Raw genomic sequence first — 19,679 nt, 5'->3', positions numbered from 1 at the left:
CAGCTATACATATGCATATGTCCCCATATCCCCTCCCTCTGCGTCTCCCTCCCTCCCACCCTCCCTATCCCACCCCTCTAGGTGGTCACAAAGCACTGAGCTGATCTCCCTGTGTTATGCAGCTGCTTCCCACTAACTATCTGTTTTACATTTGGTAGTGTATATATGTCCATGCTGCTCTCTCACTTCGTCCCAGCTTACCCTTCCCCCTCCCCATGTCCTCAAGTCCGTTCTCTACATCTGTGTTTTTATTCCTATCCTGCCCCCAGGTTCATCAGAACCATTTTTTTTAGATTCCATATATATGTGTCAGCATGTGGCATTTGTTTTTCTCTTTCTGACTTACTTCACTCTGTATGACAGGCTCTAGGTCCATCTGCCTCACTACAAATAACTCAATTTCATTTCTTTTTATGGCTGAGTAATATTCCATTGTATATGTGCCACGTCTTCTTTTTCCATTCCTCTGTTGATGGACATTTAGGTTGCTTCCATATCCTGGCTACTGTAAATAGTGTTGAAAGGAACATTGTGGTATATGTCTCTTCTTAATTATGGTTTTCTCAGGGTAAATGCCCAGTTGTGGGATTGCTGGGTCATATGGTTGTTCTATTTTTAGTTTTTTAAGGAACTTCCATACTGTTCTCCATAGTGGCTGTATCAATTTACATTCCCACGAACAGTGCAAAAGGGTTCCCTTTTCTCCACACCCTCTCCAGCATTTATTGTTTCTAGACTTTTTGATGATGGCCATTCTGACCGGTGTGAGGTGATACCTCATTGTAGTTTTGATTTGCATTTCTCAATGATTAGTGATGTTGAGCATCCTTTCACGTGTTTGTTGGCAATCTGTATATCTTCTTGGGAGGAATGCCTATTTAGTTCTTCTGCCCATTTTTGCATTTGGTTGTTTTTCTGATATTGAGCTGCTTGTATATTTTGGAGATTAATCCTATGTGGTTTCCTTTGCAAATATTTTCTCTCATTCTGAAGGTTGTCTTTTCATCTTGTTTATGGTTTTCTTTGCTGTGCAAAAGATTTTAAGTTTCATTAGGTCCCATTTGTTTATTTTTGGTTTTATTTCCATTTCTCTAAGAGGTGGGTCAAAAAGGATCTTGCTGTGATTTATGTCATAGAGTGTTCTGCCTATGTTTTCCTCTCAGAGTTTTATACTATCTGGCCTTATATTTAGGTCTTTAATCCATTTGGAGTTTATTTTTGTGTATGGCATTAGGAAGTGTTCTAATTTCATTCTTTTACATGTAGCTGTCCAGTTTTCCCAACACCACTTATTGAAGAGGCTGTCTTTTCGCCATTGTATATTCTTGCCTCCTTCGTCATACATTAGGTGACCATAAGTGTGTGGGTTTATCTCTGGGCTTTCTTTCCTGTTCTATTGATCTATAGTTCTGTTTTTGTGCCAGTACCATACTGTCTTGATTACTGTAGCTTTGTAGTATAGTATGAAATCAGGGAGACTGATTCCTCCAGCTCCGTTTTTCCTTCTCGAGATTGCTTGGGCTATTAGGAGTCTTTTGTGTTTCCATACAAATTGTAAAATATTTTGTTCTACTTCTGTGAAAAATGCCATTGGTAGTTTGAAAGGGATTGCAGTGAATCTGTAGATTGCTTTGGGTAGTACAGTCATTTTCACAATGTTGATTCTTCCAATCCAAGATCATGGTATGTCTCTCCATCTGTTTGTATCATCTTTAATTTCTTCCATCAGTGTCTTATAGTTTTCTGCATACAGGTCTTTTTCTCCTTAGGTAGGTTTATTCCTAGGTATTTTATTCTTTTTGTTGCAATGGAAGTGTTTCCTTAATTTCTCTTTCAGATTTTTTGTTGTTCATGTATAGGAATGCAAGAGATTTCTGTGCATTAATTTTGTATCCTGCTACTTTACCAAATTCATTGATTAGCTGTAGTATTTTTCTGGTAGCATCTTTAGGATTCTCTATGTATAGTATCATGTCATCTGCAAACAGGGACAGCTTTACTTCTTCTTTCCCGATTTGGATTCCTTTTATTTCTTTTTCTTCTGTGATTGCCATTGCTAAAATTTCCAAAACTATGTTGCATAATAGTGGTAAGGGTGGACAACATTGTCTTTATCCTGATCTTAGAGGAAATGGTTTCCGTTTTTCACCATTGAGAATGATGTTGGCTGTAGGTTTGTCATATATGGCCTTTATTAAGTTGAGGTAGTTTCCCTCTATGCCCACTTTCTGGAGAGTGTTTATCATAAATTGGTGTTGAATTTTGTCAAAAGCTTTCTCTGCATCTTTTGAGATGATCATATGGTTTTTCTCCTTCAATTTGTTAATAAGGTTTATCACATTGATTGATTTGCGTATATTGAAGAATCCTTGCATTCCTGGAATAAACCTACAGCTCACACCCATCTCTGGAGCTCGCTTAGGTGGTGCTCTGCCTTCTGTGGGCACACAGAGCAGGAATCCCCTCTTCTCGCACACCATAAAACAATGGTCTCTTGCCTCTCTGACAGGTCCAGACTTTTTCCCAGACTCCCTCCCAGCTAGCTAGCTAGCCAGTGGCACACTAGCTGTCTTCACACAGCCAACCCCAGTCCTCTCCCTGGGGTCTGACCTCTGAGGCCCGAGCCTCAGCTCCCAGTCCCCACTCGCCCCAGCAGGTGAGCAGACAAGCCTCTCAGGCTGGTAAGTGCTGGTCAGCACCGATCCTCTGTGTGGGAATCTCTCTGCTTTGCCCTCCGCACCCCTGTTGCTGTGCTCTCCTCTGTGGCTCCAAAGCTTCCCTCCTGCACAGCCCCCATCCCTGCCAGTGAAGGGTATTCCTAGTGTGTGGAAACTTTTCGTCCTTCACAGCTCCTTCCCAGAGGTGCAGGTCCCATCCCTATTCTTTTGTCTCCATTTTTTCTTTTTCTTTTGCCCTACCCAGGTATGTGGGGATTTTCTTGCCTTTTGGGAAGTCTGAGGTCTTCTGCCAGCATTGAGTAGGTGTTCTGTACGAGCTTTTCCACATGTAGATCTATTTTTGATGTATTTGTGGGGAGGAAGGTGATCTTCAAGTCTTACTCCTCCGCCATCTTGAGGGTCTCCCTCTTCCTTACTTTATGAGATACTCATTCTTAAAAGATCCCTAAAGGCTAAGAATAAGATTACCTAAAATATTAATTTGGAGTCATTTCATTTACATTGTATGTACCAACATTAGGCAGCATTTTTGATGTACTTTCATAAAAGGTAAGACTATCAGAACACCCATAGTCCAGCCATCTTCACTCCCCCACGTCCCAAGTTTTGATAATTAGACGAGTATATTACATGGTCAAGGTTTATAAATTTAAAATTGATTCTGCAGCCACAACTCCCATGGCTTCCTGGACAGATTTCCATATTTAAATGGATTTAAGGCTCAATCTCAAACCTTCTATCATAGCTTCTGTATTCCTGAGTTCTCTGTTTTGATGTATCTTTTAGTTGGCTGGACTGTATCATCAGATAATTGCTTCAGGAAGGGTATCAAAGCTCCTGAGGGTTTGGCTACTAAAAGAAGAGCTACTTCTCTATTCACAGCACTTCTAATATCAAATGTGTAGGGAGTTTTCCTATATCAACCAATTCTCGACTCTCCAGACATCAACTGGGTGTCCTACAACTCAATTATGACACTAGACACCTGGAGTTGATGCAGAGCCCACAGATAAAGAGCTCAGATCCACAAGACTGCCCCCTACTGTAGATACCAAAGTCCCAGGCTGTCACTTGTACTTCTGATCAACCAGCTAAAAACTGGCTTCCCAACTTTTATGGCTGCCATCAGAGGGACTGATTCCCAAATCACCCAGCTCTGGCAGCCAATGGAGCTCAGCATTCACAGTCCCCCAGAACCACAGAAGACAAAAGAGGCAATTTTAAATGGGTACCAAGCACTTCCTGTGGCCTTCCCCTGGGGTTCAGCACAGAGGGAGCCGGCATACACACACAGCTCCCAATTTCTCCCTGGAACGGGTTTGACGGCATACTTTTCCAGCTGTTGCTCAAGGTTCAGAAATTTAGGAGCTCTGTGTGAGGAACTGGAGGCTGAGGCAAATATATATTTCTTATTGTATCCCAGCTACTTACTACCTGTAACTTTCAAATGTGAAGGACAACTTGACTTTTGGAGTTTCTTCTTCTGCCATTTTCACTGATGCCCTTCTCTACTATTCTTAGAACTGCATTTGAATATTCAGTTGTCTCAAAATAAAACATTTAATACTTCTAAAGCCAAATCATTGAAGTATTCTGACAAATACAGCATTTTGCTACCTCACACTTCCCCACTGTGCAGTCCCACTTACCAAAAGTACTCCCTTTTAACTCAGCTATTTCTTCTGGCATTTATTCTTGCCATATTCTTAAATAATATACATCTTTTGACTCATCTGTTTTATACATTATTTACTGACTTCCTATTATTGCAAATGAGGATTTAAGTTTCTTACAACACCCTTCCCTATCAATATGGTAATAACTATTATTGAATCAATATTCAATGTTTCCATTATGTATTTACAGATGAACTATTTGCTCTAAATATGTTTACTTTCTGTTTTCCTGGAATTAATGTTTTCTTTGATTTTTTTATTTGCTTAATGTTCTTCGTACTTATTGCCAATTCTTTTCAAATTTTGCATTGAAATTTCCAGTAGAATTTTCCACATCAGGTAACTTATCACTTCCAATTTTCAAAGACCTTCTCTTTCTCCTGGACTACTACTCTCTAGGCCTTTTGGACACCTGTCACCTGGGATTTCCATTTTCTGTCATCCTTAAAATTTCCTTGGCCTTTCTCCTGAGTTGGATTCCCTGATCCCTAGATCTCAGGCCCCTCTGAGATCACTCTCTTGTTTTATGGAGCACATCCATTAGTAGTTTTCTCAAGTTAAAAAAAAAAAAATTGGTACAATGGCAGAGGGCTTGGTGATACAAGCATCGCATGTACTTAGTTTCCTTTTACACCTCGAGTACCCATCTCTCTGAGATGGGGATTTCCCTTCACCTTCTTCCTGGAGATTTCCCTAACTTTTCTTCAGTACCCCATGTCTTCCTATTTCTCGGTTTACCCTATCATTTTAGGTAAACACATCCTAAGAAAGGGTGCCCAAGAAGAATTTTTTGAGACTTTATGTGTTTAAAAATATCTTTAGTCACCCTCACTCTCAACTGAGAGTATAGAACTTTATTCTGACCATGCTGCCCTCACAGCTAGCTGTTCCTGGAGCAATACAGACACCCTTCTTTCTCTGGCTTTCTCATTTGCATTTGCTGCATGGCTAAACTCTCTCACCTCCTTCAGGTCTTGCTCAAATATTGCATTCTCAATGACCACTGTATAAAATTGCAAACCCAGCATTCCCACCTTCTTTCCTGCTTCATGTTACTTCATTAGCTCTTATCACCACCTGGTATAGAATATATTTCCCTTTGCTTATTTTGTTTATTTTCTGTCTTCCTCCACTAGATAGTAACCTTCTTGGGGGAAGAAACTTTCATCTGTTTTGTTCACTGATGTACCCCTGCACCTGGAACAGTGTCTGGCACATAGTAGGCCATCAATATCTATTTGCTGAATGAATGAATAGTAAACACATATGTTCTATTTCTATAATATGCCAAAAAGAAGATGACTTTTTTGTTGTGATAAATAAGAATGGATTTGTTTGATAGAGAATTAAGAACTTGCTGGTCACATCACTTGAAGATCTAGAGGAGACTGTGGAATCTTTGTTTTTAGGTTTTTAAACATAAACCAGGTGACCACCGGATGTTTATGATTAATGGGTACATGTAGATGTGTGACCCTTTCCAGCAGCATTTAGGACGATCTTTCATCTGCACTTGCCTCACACGTCTCTGTGCCTTCCTCTGGCTACTAGTGGGGCTCCTGGCTGCCCCCACTGAGCCCATCCTCACCTGTTACTGGCTTATCTCACTTTGGGCTTCAGCTGGACCTGAGTTCAACCACTCTGGTTTGGAGCATTTCATCTGTGGCCTTTGTTTGTGGGAAGATCTCCTGCCCAGAAAGTGACCAAAATAGCCTTTACCTTTACACCCAGCAGCTGGGCTTCTACCAGCGGCCCCCTGGGCACACATACATATAAACATACCTCATGCCCTCATGAGAACTCTACGCATGCTCTAACATGACAGCTAAAAAGTCAAGTTATCTGGAGTCTGTTTTGCGTACCTCATGATGAAATAAATGGCCTTGGGTTTTCGTGCTTGCCTTCTCCATTGCAGTGTAAAAACTTAGGGTTAGGATGGCCTTTGTTGCTGGCATGTCTTTTGCATAAGAATCTGATGAATAATTATTTTAAATACATTTATAAGTGGTGGTAATGTCTGGATGATATTTTGTTTCAAAAGAATTGACTATAGCCTTAGTAGTTTCAATATCAAGCTGAGAGACTGTGAGGGGTCTGTTAAAATCACACTTAAATAGGGCTGCTAGATTCAGCAAAGAAAAATACAAGATAACCAGTTAAATTTGAATTTCAGATAAACAACAAATAACGTTTTAGTATAAGTACGTTCCAGTGGAAATCCTGTATTTTATCTAACAATGTACATTTAAATAGCCAACGGTTCTATCAGTGAAATAACTTGGTTGGGTTTATTGTGAATGTGAATGATTAATGTTAAGATGCCACAGGGACTTCCCTGGTGGTCCAGCGGTAAAGAATCTGCCTTCCAATGCAGGGGACGCAGGTTCGATCCCTGATCGGGGAGCTAAGTGCCCCCCACATGCTGCAGGGCAACTAAGCCCACGCACCACAACTACTGAGCTCGTGAGCCTGAACAAGAGATCTCGTGTGCTGCAACTAAGACCCGACACAGCCAAAAAATAAAAAAAATGTTTAAAAAGATGCCACAAAGGTTAAGAGTTAGAAATTCTTGTTTGCTGGTTGATGACATAATGCAACAGACTGTTTTAATCTGACTAAAATCTCTGTACTGAGAAAGGTATGAGTAATGAGATTCTGGCCTGGAGCAGAAAGAAGACACCTGTCATTGTGCTTCTTCCCTGACCCTGACCATCTGGAAGAGCGCTGAGGAACTCAGATTCAAATGCATTTCCCCCCAGCACAAAGTCAAATCAAACCACTGATAGTACTTGAAGCCTTCAACTTATTTATCCCAGATCTTTCCAAGGATGTCTTAGTCAGCTTGGGCTGCTATAACAGAACATCATAGACTGGGTGGCTTAAATGACAGAAATTTCTTCCTCACGGTTCTGGAGGCTGGGAAGGCCAAGGTCAAATTACTGGATGATTCAATTCCTGGTGAGGGGCTTTTTCTGGTTAGCACACAGATGCCTTCTTTCTGTATCCTCACATGGCAGAGAGAGAGAGAGATCATCTCTCTTATGTCTCTTTTTATTTATAAAGGCACTAATCCCATTCATGAGGGCTCCACCCTCCTGACCTAATTACCTCCCAAAGACCCTACCTCCAAATACTGTCACATTGGAGATGAGGATTTCAACATATAAATTTTGGGAGAATGCAAACATTCAGTCCATGGCAATAGAGATTTGAATAAAACTACGAGTGTATATCTAGAAAGATCTTGGATGTTACAAAACATCATTTCTGAGAGTTGAGTGAATTATGGGTAGACACACTCAGGCATCCTCCCCAGGTGGAAGAAAAGGGCGTGCTTCTCTGAAATCTGGTTAAATTCTCCACAGACAGGTTTTATTTTAAGAAACTAATAAAAGTAATATGATTCTACCTTTCAGAGCTGTTTATTACTTGGAGTTTCAGTTTGGGTGATTGCACTCTAGTAAATTAGCTGACTGAGAGTCCAAAGATTATATCTGCATCCAGACAGTCCATTCATCATGCTTAGCATTTGGACTTTAACACAGCTTTCCCACATATTTGCCAAAATGCCACCAAAGTATTCACAGAAAGCTCCCTGTTTTGATCTACCTAATGCCTTAAATATTATCTATCAGTGGCTCTAGGTTTAGGTTTATTGGAATATTTTAATAACCCACCAATATCTTTATCTGAAAGCTTCATATAACCACTTTCTTAGTTCATAAATACTTATTGATTTTAATTTTGCACCAAAAAGGGAATGGACTTCAGTAGTTCAATATGTACCTACTCAAGAAAGCAATGCAAAGTGGTGGTATCATCATGTAGGAATGAAAAAAACCTTTAAATATTACCCAATATTTAGTTGTATGGCCAATACAAAGTTCAAATTATATGTGTAACCCACATCTTCACGGTCTCCACATCATTTTGCAAATAGGCAAGTTATTCAGTCAGATTATCCAATTTTGGAAAAGCATAATTTAAATTTTAATTGATGAAACTACCAAAATGTGATAAGCTGAGATCCCCCCAAAAATCCAATTACATAAAATTCAGGTTTGCATGATTGGAAGGTGAATAAAACTCCAGGCCAAAAGAGCCCAGCTAATTGTCTGGGAGGTCCAGATGGGGATGTGGGATCCAAGTCTACCCCAAAGCCATCTGTGGTGTGCCACCACCTGCTGACCTAGTCCTTTTTGACCACCTGGTCCCTAGATGTGCTGTGTCTCACTGGACAGTAAGTAATTCCTGTAATTCTAGGCAATTGGTGCTCTTTTAGTCTCGCATATCCAGAAGTATTGGGCCTGAATAAAATGGTTATAGAGACCCACCCTCTGTCTCCCTAGGTGTGGACACAGGGCTGCCTGCCCTTTCTGTACCAATTTGTCTTTTTTGTTTTTTGGCCGTGCCATGTGGCTTGCAGGATTTTAGTTCCCTGACCAGGGACTGAACCCGTGCCCTCATCGGTGAAAGCACGGGGTCCTAACCACTGGACCACCAGGGAATTACCACCAATTTGCTTTTTAAAATATGATACTAAGTATGGTAATTATTTCACTACATAAGTAAGTTAAAACATGCTGTACATCTTAACTTTATGCAGTGAGGTATGTCAATTATATCTCAATAAAACTGGAATAAAATCGAAGAAATTTAAAAATAAATAAAATAAAATATGACATTAAGATAGTCAAATGCTATTTTTCCAAAAGTAATTTTAACTTTCGATTTTCTTTTTTGCTTTCTATTCCTTGCGGGGATGCTTGGACATAATGAATTGGTCTCAGGAGTTTCCTCCATGGACAGTTCTTGGTCTCCACCTGCTGTGGCCTCCACCTCCCTATCAGAAACTCGACCTTTTTTTACTGCATCGAGCATCTTTTCTCAGACTGATCAAAGTGCCACAGACATAATTTCCCTTGATCAGACAGTACTAATCCCACGGCTAACCATCCCCACCGATGATTATTCTGCCATCAGCCAATTGGCTCAGGAAATTTCACGTTCACCTGCATCTTCAGAAGACAGCAGGTTGAGTATCAGCAGTCAAGATACAGTCGGAGACTTAGACGGAACGGATCTCGCCAGCACTCACGCATCCTCTGAGGTACTGGGATTCAGTGGGTATGTTTCCACCCTGGATCATTTCTTGGAGAACATCACTCCTGGCCCAGCTTTGCAGTACATCACCACCAGCGCCATGACCGTCGCCGCCAGGGGCCAAGAGCTGGTGGTGTTCTTCAGTCTGCGTGTGGCCAACGTGCCCTTCTCCACTGACCTGTTCAACAAGAGCTCACTGGAGTACCAAGCTCTGGAGCAGCGATTCACACAACTGGTGAGTGGACACCACATACAGCTATCTGTGTGTCTCCTTTCTTTTTTTTTTTGCTATTATTTTATAATATAATCCCTGGCTGTCTTGAGCAATGCAAGGTGGAAGAGACAAGCCTCTGAGATAGCTGTTGCCGACGGCATTCAGCTAGAGCGTTGAGATGGATTCAGATCCAATGGGCCACTGCCACCCAGCATCCTGGGAACAAACTTATTTTTAAGACCTTTTCATTATAGTTCCTCCCGATTTAGTTTTCCCAGGAATAATACATAACCACTCATGGACTGAACTTGGAATTTATAAACAGTATGAGCGGACTTTCCCTAAGTTATAATACAACATGCTGTTTTCCAGCCATCTGAATAAAGGGTTCAAGGCTAGAAAAGTCCAGCACAAGTGAGGCCAAGAGTTCAAGTGTAAGAATTCTTATTTTTTTCAGTTCCCCTTCAATTCTCATAAAACTAAAAAAAAAAAAAACTGACTAAATGGCTTAGCATCCCAAGCCCTAACAAAGAAAGTAAGAAGACAATCATGGTGGCATATAACCCTGATTTATGAAACACCCCCCAAACTCACATGTACTAGAAATACATGCACAGTGAAAACTGCTGAACTGTGAACCTCTACACAGTCACGGCTAATGAAATTCAAGTACACAAGGCATAGCACAAAGATTACAGAATTTCTGAAAATAAGAGGAAAAATATTTGTAAGCTTCATATAAGTTAAGTCATTAGCAAATTAAAACCACATAAACACCAATGCTTCAGGTGAACTTTAAAGTAAGACTTTGTGCTATTCCCCCCTCCCCCAAATGAGGTGAGTAGATATTGGGACAATCTCAAGGAACAGAGTCCCAGGGCACCGAACCCAGGTGTATTAGGTGTATTAGGGTACATGCTGGGCTGCCATAATGAAAAGATCAAGAATACAGTAACTTAAATAGAGTACAAGTGTATTTCTCTTCCACTGGGTGGGTGCGACAGCTCTGCTCTATGACGTCATCCAGGGACTCACAATCCCTTCATCTTATAACTCTGCCAACCCCAGGGGTGTTTCCTCACTCATGCAGCCAAAGCTGGGTCGCCGGTACATCCCTGTTTCCACTGTGAGAAGGGGAAAGAGAGGAAGCCCAGGGCAAGCAATTTCCTAAGCAAGTGATGCCAAAGTTGCCCACATCTCTTACACTCATATTCCATTGGTGGGAACTGGTCACGTGACCACAGTTTGCTGCAAGGGAGGCTGGGAAATGTGGTCTCTAGCTGGGCAGCCTCTTTCCCGTGAAGAAGAGGAGAATGATTTGGGAGAAGGGAGCAGCTAGTTGTCTGCACACTAGCTGAGGACAGGGAATTCCCACCAGGGGCCAAAGCAATGTTAAGACATAGAGAATGAGCCTAGTCAAAGTAGGTGGGAGAAAACAGGAGAGAGCGGTTCCACACTTTGTATAAAATTTCATTTTATTTTCACAAAGACCTTGTGCGGGGGGGGCGGTTACTGGAAGGGGTACCAACATGTGGGTCTGGGTCAGTGTCAAAATTCTGGTGGGGTGGGGACAGGGGCAAAGGAAAAGCAGGTCTGGGCCAAGCCTGGGAGATTGTAGTTTGCATCTGTGCCCTCTCTGGGTTCGTGGGTGTTGGTTCATGAAGGAGAGGGCTCACTTTCAAGGCTGGAAACAAAGCAGACATCGCTGAGTTTCAGACATTTCTGAAAAGTGATCTCAAGGATGGTCGTGGGGACCTCCCTGGTGGTCCAGTGGTTAAGACTCCGCGCTTCCACTTCAGGGGGCACAGGTTCCCTGGTCGGGGAACTGAGATCCCACATGCCATGCAGCACAGCCAAAAAAAAAAAAAAAAAAAAAGGATGGCTGTGGCTTACAAGAGACAGGTGTGGGAACGTGAAGCACAATCCTCTGGGGCATCATTTTGAGATTATTAAATTATAACTTGGGAAAGGTCCTTAGGGAACAACTTTTCTTCTCCCTCACAATTCAGGTGAGAGCACTGAGGTACTACGGTGGTTAAGTGGCTTGAGGAGGTCACACCGCTGGCTAGCAACAGTCACAGGACTGACACCTAGTCTTCTGACAGCCAAGTTCTCTGCTCTTTCCACTTCACCACATTTGTGTTGATAGGAAGCATCCTGCACAGACAGACGAGCTGATGTTTCAGCTGTTGTTTATCTCAATACGTCATTTCAAATTGGTTGCTTCCAAATGGATGTCCTATTGACCAGGCATAGGTCAGTCTGCTCCTGGGCTCGGTTTGGAACACGTTTTTATTTACTTGGATTTTTTTTTTTAAATAACTGAACCTGGCATCCCTTCTTGGCTGATAGCATTGACCTGGATTTTTTTTTCAATCCTCTGTTCTCACAATTCATCATGAAGAAAATCACTGCCCATCCATCTCAGTACCCAGGAAAGTGGAAATACGGGACATAATCACTGCAAATAGATCATTAAATAGTGGTGTTCTGGTCTCATGTTCAATCCAAACACCAACATAAAAAAGGAACTGAGGGCTTCCCTGGTGGCGCAGTGGTTGAGATTCCGCCTGCCGATGCAGGGGACACGGGTTCGTGCCCCAGTCCGGGAGGATCCCACATGCCGCGGAGCTGCTGGGCCCGTGAGCCATGGCCGCTGAGCCTGCGCGTCCGGAGCCTGTGCTCCGCAACGGGAGAGGCCACAACAGTGAGAGGCCCGCGTACCGCAAAAAAAAAAAAATCAGTGTCAAAAAAGGAACTGAAATTTATGCCTCAGATAATGAAATGTGAGTACAAATGGAATGAGCAGCATCTGAGCACTTAGAACACCGTTAAGAGTAAACCCTCTTTTATTTTTGCAGCTGGTTCCATATCTACGATCCAATCTCACAGGCTTTAAGCAACTTGAAATACTTAACTTCAGAAATGGGAGTGTGATCGTGAATAGCAAAATGAAGTTTGCTAACTCAGTGCCATATAACCTGACCAAGGCTGTGCGAGGGGTCTTGGAGGATTTTCGTTCTGCGGCCGCACAGCAGCTCGATCTGGAAATAGATAGCTACTCTCTCGATGTGGAACCAGGTAAAAGAATCCAACCCAGAAAAGTGTGGGGGTGTTTTGGTTTTGTTTGCTTAGGCATGCAGTTCAACGTTGAGGCCACAAGAATCAGTTTAAAACTGCACTTGACAGAATAACTTTTCAGAAGCTATGAATCAACGTGGTAGAAAGGTAGGGTCCTAAGACATGCAGGTTAAAGTTTTCCTACATCCAAAGAGCAAGTATACCTCTTGCTTCACAATCTGGGCTCTATAGTTTCCCCACAGAACAAAACTTTTGCTGTGCTTAAGAGATTTTTTTTTTAACATAACCCCCAGCCAAGCTAATTTATATCTTGCCGGAAGTCAAAAGCACTTTCTCAGTGAACTGCAACCACCTAAGAAACCTTCCAGTCCTCTTCGTAGCACAATTCGGGATGAAACTGAGACAGTTTCCCGAGGAAAGAAAAATAATCATTAGACCGAAACTCAAACTTGGAAGAAAGCCACTTCACCATCACCCAAGAGGAAAATCCTGTCCCTTCCCATTTGTATACCCTAGATCAGCTTCCACTTGTGCAGGTTAAAACAAAGCAGTTAGATGTGAAAAAAAACTTAAAGATACAGGGGCTGAGCCCGAAGCTACAAAATAGCAAACATTTGTTCTGATGATAAAGCATAGTGTACGTACCAATATAACCAGCTATGCCCAAACTGGGAACTGTTTCCACCATTAGCTTCAAAATTCTGTTTTCTAACCAACTGAAGACAATTTTTTAATTCTCTGCATGGCAAGGGGGCAAGGCTCCAAATCTACTGGAAAAGCGACCTTGGAGTCATGTTCAGAACAAACTTCCTAATTGGCTGTGAATTAGTGAGGTGGCTTCCTGGGGACTAACAATGAAGGGGTAGGGAAAGGCCTCGGGCAAAATGCAAACAAAAAGGCTCACTTGGGAGACGCTTCCCTTTGATGGAGCAGAGCCTCCAGCAACTTTAAGAAAATTGCCTCCTACCTCAGTAAACAGGATTATTAAAAAGACAGACAGCCTGAAGGCACTGAGCCTGGGAGCGCTTACCTTTGAACACAAGCAGCTAAGCAAGCCCTCCGGACCCCTAAGAAATCAAAGACCTCCTAAATGCTAGTAAGATACCGCCTCTTCCCCTGAAAACTACCAGGGGGTCCCTGCCAGTTAAGATCAGAAGACCAATTCTTTTCAGTCAATTGAAAACAGGAACATATATAGGGAGAACTTAGCATAAGAGGGACAAGGGCCCGACCCCCTCCCTTTTTTCCTCCCCAGGGAGCTGACAGGCTACTTAGAGACCCATCCAACAATAGGAGCCAAGTTGAGGCAGAGGAAAACTGGGCGCCTCTTAGATAGAGGGCAGGAAGCTGGTAATGTATTTGCCAGGGATGTGTAAGGGACCCTGGGGACGCTGGAAGGAAGCACAGCAGAAAACCATGACCTTGGAGGGCTACGGTCCTGAACATGAATCCTGTGTTCTAATGATGCCAAAAACTCTGCCTCTGTGCACCAGTGTGGAATCGAATCTCAGAGACAGGGCTTTGGGTGAAGTAGAAAAGAATAGTTTTATTGCTTTGCCAGGCAAAGGGGGACGCAGCAGGCTCGTGCCCCTCAAAACTGTGTGGCCCAACCTGGTGGGGGGGGGGATTTGGTGAGGAGTTTTATAGCAATGGTTCAAGGGCAGGGTTGCTCATAAGGATGGGGTGTGTACAGGGCCTGCATTCCTTTAATCTGGCCTCAGGTGGTCTCTTGATGAGTTTCTACAGGTTATCAACTGTGATCTTCCCCAGAAGGAAGAATGCTAACATCTTCCATTGGTTGGGGGTTTCAGTTCTGCAGAAGAGCTGATATTGTTATGTGTATCCCTTGAGGCGGAACCAGGACCCTGCCCCAAGGCTGCACTATTGTTTCTTGACTATTCCTCCCTTATCTCACCATCCCCTCCCTTCCCTGATTAGCATCTGTTTGAACCTGCCCTTTGGAACGCAGGGAAGGTCATGGAGGCTGGAGTGTATTCCCTACAAACAAGAGAGAGGGGCACAGAAAGACTTCCGTGCCCAGGAGCCCTACAGGGTCCTGTTCAGTTTCACTAACAGCAGGACTCCATCTCCACAACTGGAAAATGGAGGTAGTAAGAGCTGTGAGGATTAACCAACACTTAGCATAACATTCAACACACTGTAGTTGACTAATAAAAGTTAGTGGTTGATATTGTAACATCGTCATTAGCAACTTGACTAATAATCTGTGATCTGAGGAGGGTACCAGTGGGAACAATGACAGTACCACGACAAGGTATTTGTGTGGAGGTTCAACTGAAATTATTTCACTAATTTCTCACAACCAGTTTGGCTATGTAGCTTTTCCTCTAAGAAGCCAATAGCAATAGAAATGAGATGGTGCTAACGTGGGTTCCAGTCCCTACTGGAGCCAAATTTACACTGATTAATGGTAGAGCAAGAGGGGGGCCAGAGAGCGCTGGGCCACCTGGGACATTACCTTACTCTACTTATTTCTTGATACTTGGAGAATTCAGAAAAATCTCAATTTTTAATACGTTGGAACTCATAGAATTATTGAATGACTGGATGGATAGATGGATGAGGTCTGCCAAGAACGGCTGTCGTGAGCCAGCCAGGACATGAGTAATGCCTAAACGAAAGGGTTGGAGGACAGCAGAACTAGAAAGCCAAATATGGATTTTATAAAAGTTAAAAATAAATAGCAAAGAACTTTATGGATTCCTCTATATAAATCAAAACGGATAAATCTAATATCCAAAAGGGCTCCTAGTTATAGTGAGAAGCCACTGTGCCATCTTCCAACGGACAGGGAGCTGGAGAAGGTGGGAGGAGGCAGGGCTTCCTCCCTCGCAGCTGGTTTCGTTATTTCACAAACGGCAAAGGGAAGATTCACCCATGTAGCCAGCAAGCGGCTGATGATGGATTGAACCTTACCATCTTCTACACGGGTAACCCAAGAGTCAGCATTCATCCACCACGGTGATAACCAGCGAACATATGAAAGTCCCTGCCCAAAGGAACTTGCCCTGTGGCCAAGGGTGGTCACCTTACAATGATGCTGGGATCAAAGCTATGCCTTTTCCCTTCAAAGACCTTCTAATGAGCACTTTCTGATACGCTACTCTTAGTTGCAAATTTCTGTGAGTTTGGGAATCACCAGGGAGGCATCCCATAAAGAAGAAAGCACTGAGTTTTCCTTTAAATCCCATTTCATTGAAGCCTGAGGCCTGAACAGTACAGGGAAAATATGGGGATAGAGATGAATGTAGAGAATTCTGGTCTCCCTGGCTGATCTCAGGCAGTGAGGAGGCCTGTGGTTGTTGGTGGTATGAAGGCTGGGCTGCTGCTGCCGCCACGAAGACAGCCAGCGTCGTTAAAGAAACAATGACTCAGTGACATTTGTTAAAGATGCCAAGGGAGACTTTATTCCCGGGGCCCATCTTGATGGATGTAGGGACCACGGCAATGGAGTCTCACAGTGGAGGAGAGAGATTGGACTCAGCTCTGGGCGCAGCACACGCAAGTGGGAATTTATAGCCAAGGAGCAGAATGGGTCAGTGGGTGGAATATTACTAAGAAGGAACATCAGGGGTGAGAGGGGATTCTGGCTAAAATGACCTAAAAGGATTCTTGCAGAAGCCAGGCCAGGTGATCAGACACCACCTGGGAGAGAGCAGAGGATGAGGAACCTGAGGATCAGGTATATGGAGGATGGGAGATTCTGGCCAAACCTACTTAACAGCTTTCGTGCTAAAAGTGGACAGTGAAGAGACAAACACAGCCCAAGAGTTGAGGCCGAGTTGGAAATTTTAGGGGAGCCTGAGTTAGGGTCTGGTCAAGGAGAAAAGCTTTGTCAGCACCAGAGCCGGAGAGGCAGGACACCAGCCACAAAAGTTTTGGTGGCAGTGGCCCGAGCTACCTTTGGAGGGTGGCGGCTGCCGAAGAGAGGGAAGTAGCCACCCAAGACAGAGAGGTACTTGGGGACCCACCCAGACACAGACTCACAAATGCTCCCACCTTCGTTCTCACACTATTCACAGCCCTTCCCTGTTCACAGCCTGCTACAACCATTGCTTCTGCACAGAGTTCATTAGTTTCTTACTTCTGTGAATCTGCACATCTTATAAAACTTCTTGAAACGTAAAATGCCGATCATTAAAAAAAAAAAAAACCACCTGTATACTTAGTGTTTCTAGCCTCAGTTCTCCTGTACAATTTTAGTTTGGGGAAATATGTACAAAATTAGTATTTTGATTATAGAAGAAATGGGTGTCTGGATTTTAAAACAAATTAAGGGAAAATATGCATATGATATTCAGTAGTTTTCTTCTAATTCCTTTAATCTAGAAGATGACAGCTACTTTGCTTCTAGTTTTTCAGCATAACTGGCTGGTCCTGATTTTCTCCTCATGGTGGTGTATTTAAGTGTAAGCTGTCATGGTGATTGACAGGCAAGCTGATTAAAACATCCTCCTAGTACATGCAACCAGTGCACCCAACTGCTCACGCTGCCTCTCAGGTCCCTGGACCCCAAGGACTTCAGCTTCCTAGAGAACAAGAACTCAAATCCCAATACACGCGGCCTCTGGCTCTGTTGCTGGCATGGTCTTTTCTAGTGTCTAAGGTTCGGTGGAGGCTCAGCAGTGCCCATCCCCCAGCATGTAGTAAGAGAGGTCACAGGGTCAGGGCACCGACCATCAAAATCCCAGATAACACCCGAAGGCCATTTTAGCCAATAGAAGAAGCCTCGCTGATTCGGGTTTGTTCATATAAGTATTTGCTTGAACTTACTGGAGAAAACTCTCCTTGAAATAGGATCCGAAAGGGAAATACTGTACATCCGGAATAAATACCTAGCTTGTCTACGGGAGAGAAGCCCAAGAATCTTTCCTTGGAAAATGGGGAATGTGTCCTATCATTTCAACCTTTTCCCAACCAGGATGGCCAAATACAGCAACACTAAGTTACGGGGTGTCTTACCTCTTTGCACTTTTCTTACCACTTTCTTGGAAGAAACAGACTAAAACTAGGGCTACACAACACTGGAGGGTCTCCCGCCTCAGGTGCAACGTCCCCCAGCCCGGGAGCCGCCAGCCTGCCTCCTCCAAACCCCCAAATGTGAAAAGCATGAATGTCATACGAATAGATAGTGAGCATATGCCACAGTCTTATTTGACTCATTAATAAGGAAATTGTTAGATGACAAATCTGGTTTAAAGAGGATGTGGAAACAGGGATCTTATATAAACAGAGAACAAAAGCAAATGATGAAATCTAAATACAAAACAGAAAATACAACCATTGTATCTTATCCACTTTCTCTACGATAGCTTCTAACTTTATAGAGTTGTAAAAAGCCATAATCAATAGTAAATGGTAGGTCAAACCAAGTTACTTCCTTCTAGGAGTCAGCAAAGTGTTTCTTAAAAGGCCAGACAGTGAATATTTTAGGCCTTACGAGACAAAAGGCAAAATTGAGGATATTATGTTGGTGCCTATATAACCACTTGAAAATGTAAAAATCCAGCTGGCCGGCTGTAAAAATGCAGGCATTTAGCCGGGTCGGCCCACAATGATCCCTGTTTACCAGGCAACTTGTCATCCAGTTTTCTCCTTATTTCCAAATATTGGGGGATTTTTCTTAAACCATCAAAGGTTTCCCAGCCTCTTGCTCTCTCCAGCCCTTCTCTTTGCTGTTACAGAAAAGTCAGACAAGTAAATGACAATGCAAAAATGATGTGGGACTCTGTTCATTCATCCCTTCAGGAAGCACTTAGGGACCGTCTGCCTAGAGCCAGGCGCTATTCTAGACCCCGGACCCAAAGGTGGATGGAGCCCATCTCTGCCCCAAGGAGCAAAAGGTCTAACAAGAGAGACAGAAGTATGTACAAAAAAATCAGAGACTCTCTAAACACTATAGTCGGGATATGAACAGAAATGTTAGGAAGCACAGAGCAGGGAGCAATTCACTCTCCCCAGGTGAGAGAATGTCACCGCAGCCTTCCTAGACAGACAGCCATAGGGGCTGGGCCTTGTAGAATGGTGGTGGGCCCAGGCGAGGGAGGGTAAGGAGGGGCTATTCCAGAAAGGGCAGGAGGAAAACGCAGACATTTCTGGGAGTGGCGGGGTACTTCTTCCACTGTGAGAGCAGCTTTGGGTACTAAGCAAGGAGTAAAGATGCTCAGAATGGAGGGAAGGGAAAGCCAGGCTGAGGCAGTGTTACCCGAAAACTGGGTTCCCCTCTTGATGGGTGTCGAACCAAAAGACACAAGCAGGCCAAAGAGCTGGAGAAGGAGTCATCATTCTGGCAAGAAGCTCTAAAGAGATTTATATCTCAAAGGGGCAGAGGAAGAATTTACAAGTTTTCTAAACTGGCTGCTCTTGATGCCAAAAACTCAGCCTCTGTGCACCGGTGCCGAGTCAAAAGGGGGTCACAGTGGGTTCATGCCCCTCAAAACTGTGTCCCAACCCGCGAGGATTTGGTGAGGAGTTTTATAGCAATAGTTCAAGGGCAGCGTTGCTGATAAGATTAGGGTGTGTTCAGGGCCTGCATTCCTTTAATCTGGTCTCATGTAGTCGCGGCCTCTCACTGTTGTGGCCTCTGGACGCACAGGCTCAGTGGCCATGGCTCAGAGGCCCAGCCGCTTGTGGGATCTTCCCAGACCGGTGCACGAACCTGCGTCCCCTGCATCGGCAGGCAGACACTCAACCAATGCGCCACCAGGGAAGCCGCCAATGTACTTTCTTGATAAGTTTCTCTTGTTCCTTTAATCTGGCCTCAGGTGGCCTTCTCTGGAATGAAGAATGCTAACATCTTCCATTTGCTGGGGGTTTTAGTTCTGTGAAGATCTCAAAGATATTGTCATGTGTATACCTTGAAGGGGAACCAGGACCCTGCCCCAAGGCTGTGCTATTGTTTCTTGA

General features: G+C 43.5%; 1 protein-coding gene across 2 annotated transcripts in view; it reads left to right on the top strand.

Moving 5' to 3' along the window:
- Positions 1-19,679, top strand: part of IMPG1 (interphotoreceptor matrix proteoglycan 1) — a gene marked incomplete at both ends in the record, with an annotated part of 94,094 nt that overhangs the window by 57,426 nt on the left and 16,989 nt on the right. For both annotated transcript variants that reach the window (XM_082669121.1, XM_082669120.1), the window contains 2 exons: positions 9,164-9,692; positions 12,533-12,752. In XM_082669121.1, coding sequence (XP_082525247.1) covers positions 9,164-9,692; positions 12,533-12,752 — 749 coding nt within the window. The remainder of the gene's footprint in view (positions 1-9,163; positions 9,693-12,532; positions 12,753-19,679) is intronic.

The sequence above is a fragment of the Grampus griseus genome (genome assembly GCF_964374135.1).
Source record: "Grampus griseus genome assembly, chromosome: 13".
NCBI classification, from domain to species: domain Eukaryota; kingdom Metazoa; phylum Chordata; class Mammalia; order Artiodactyla; family Delphinidae; genus Grampus; species Grampus griseus.
Note: the sequence above shows the minus strand (reverse complement) of the source record. Positions and strands in the feature narration are given on the sequence as shown.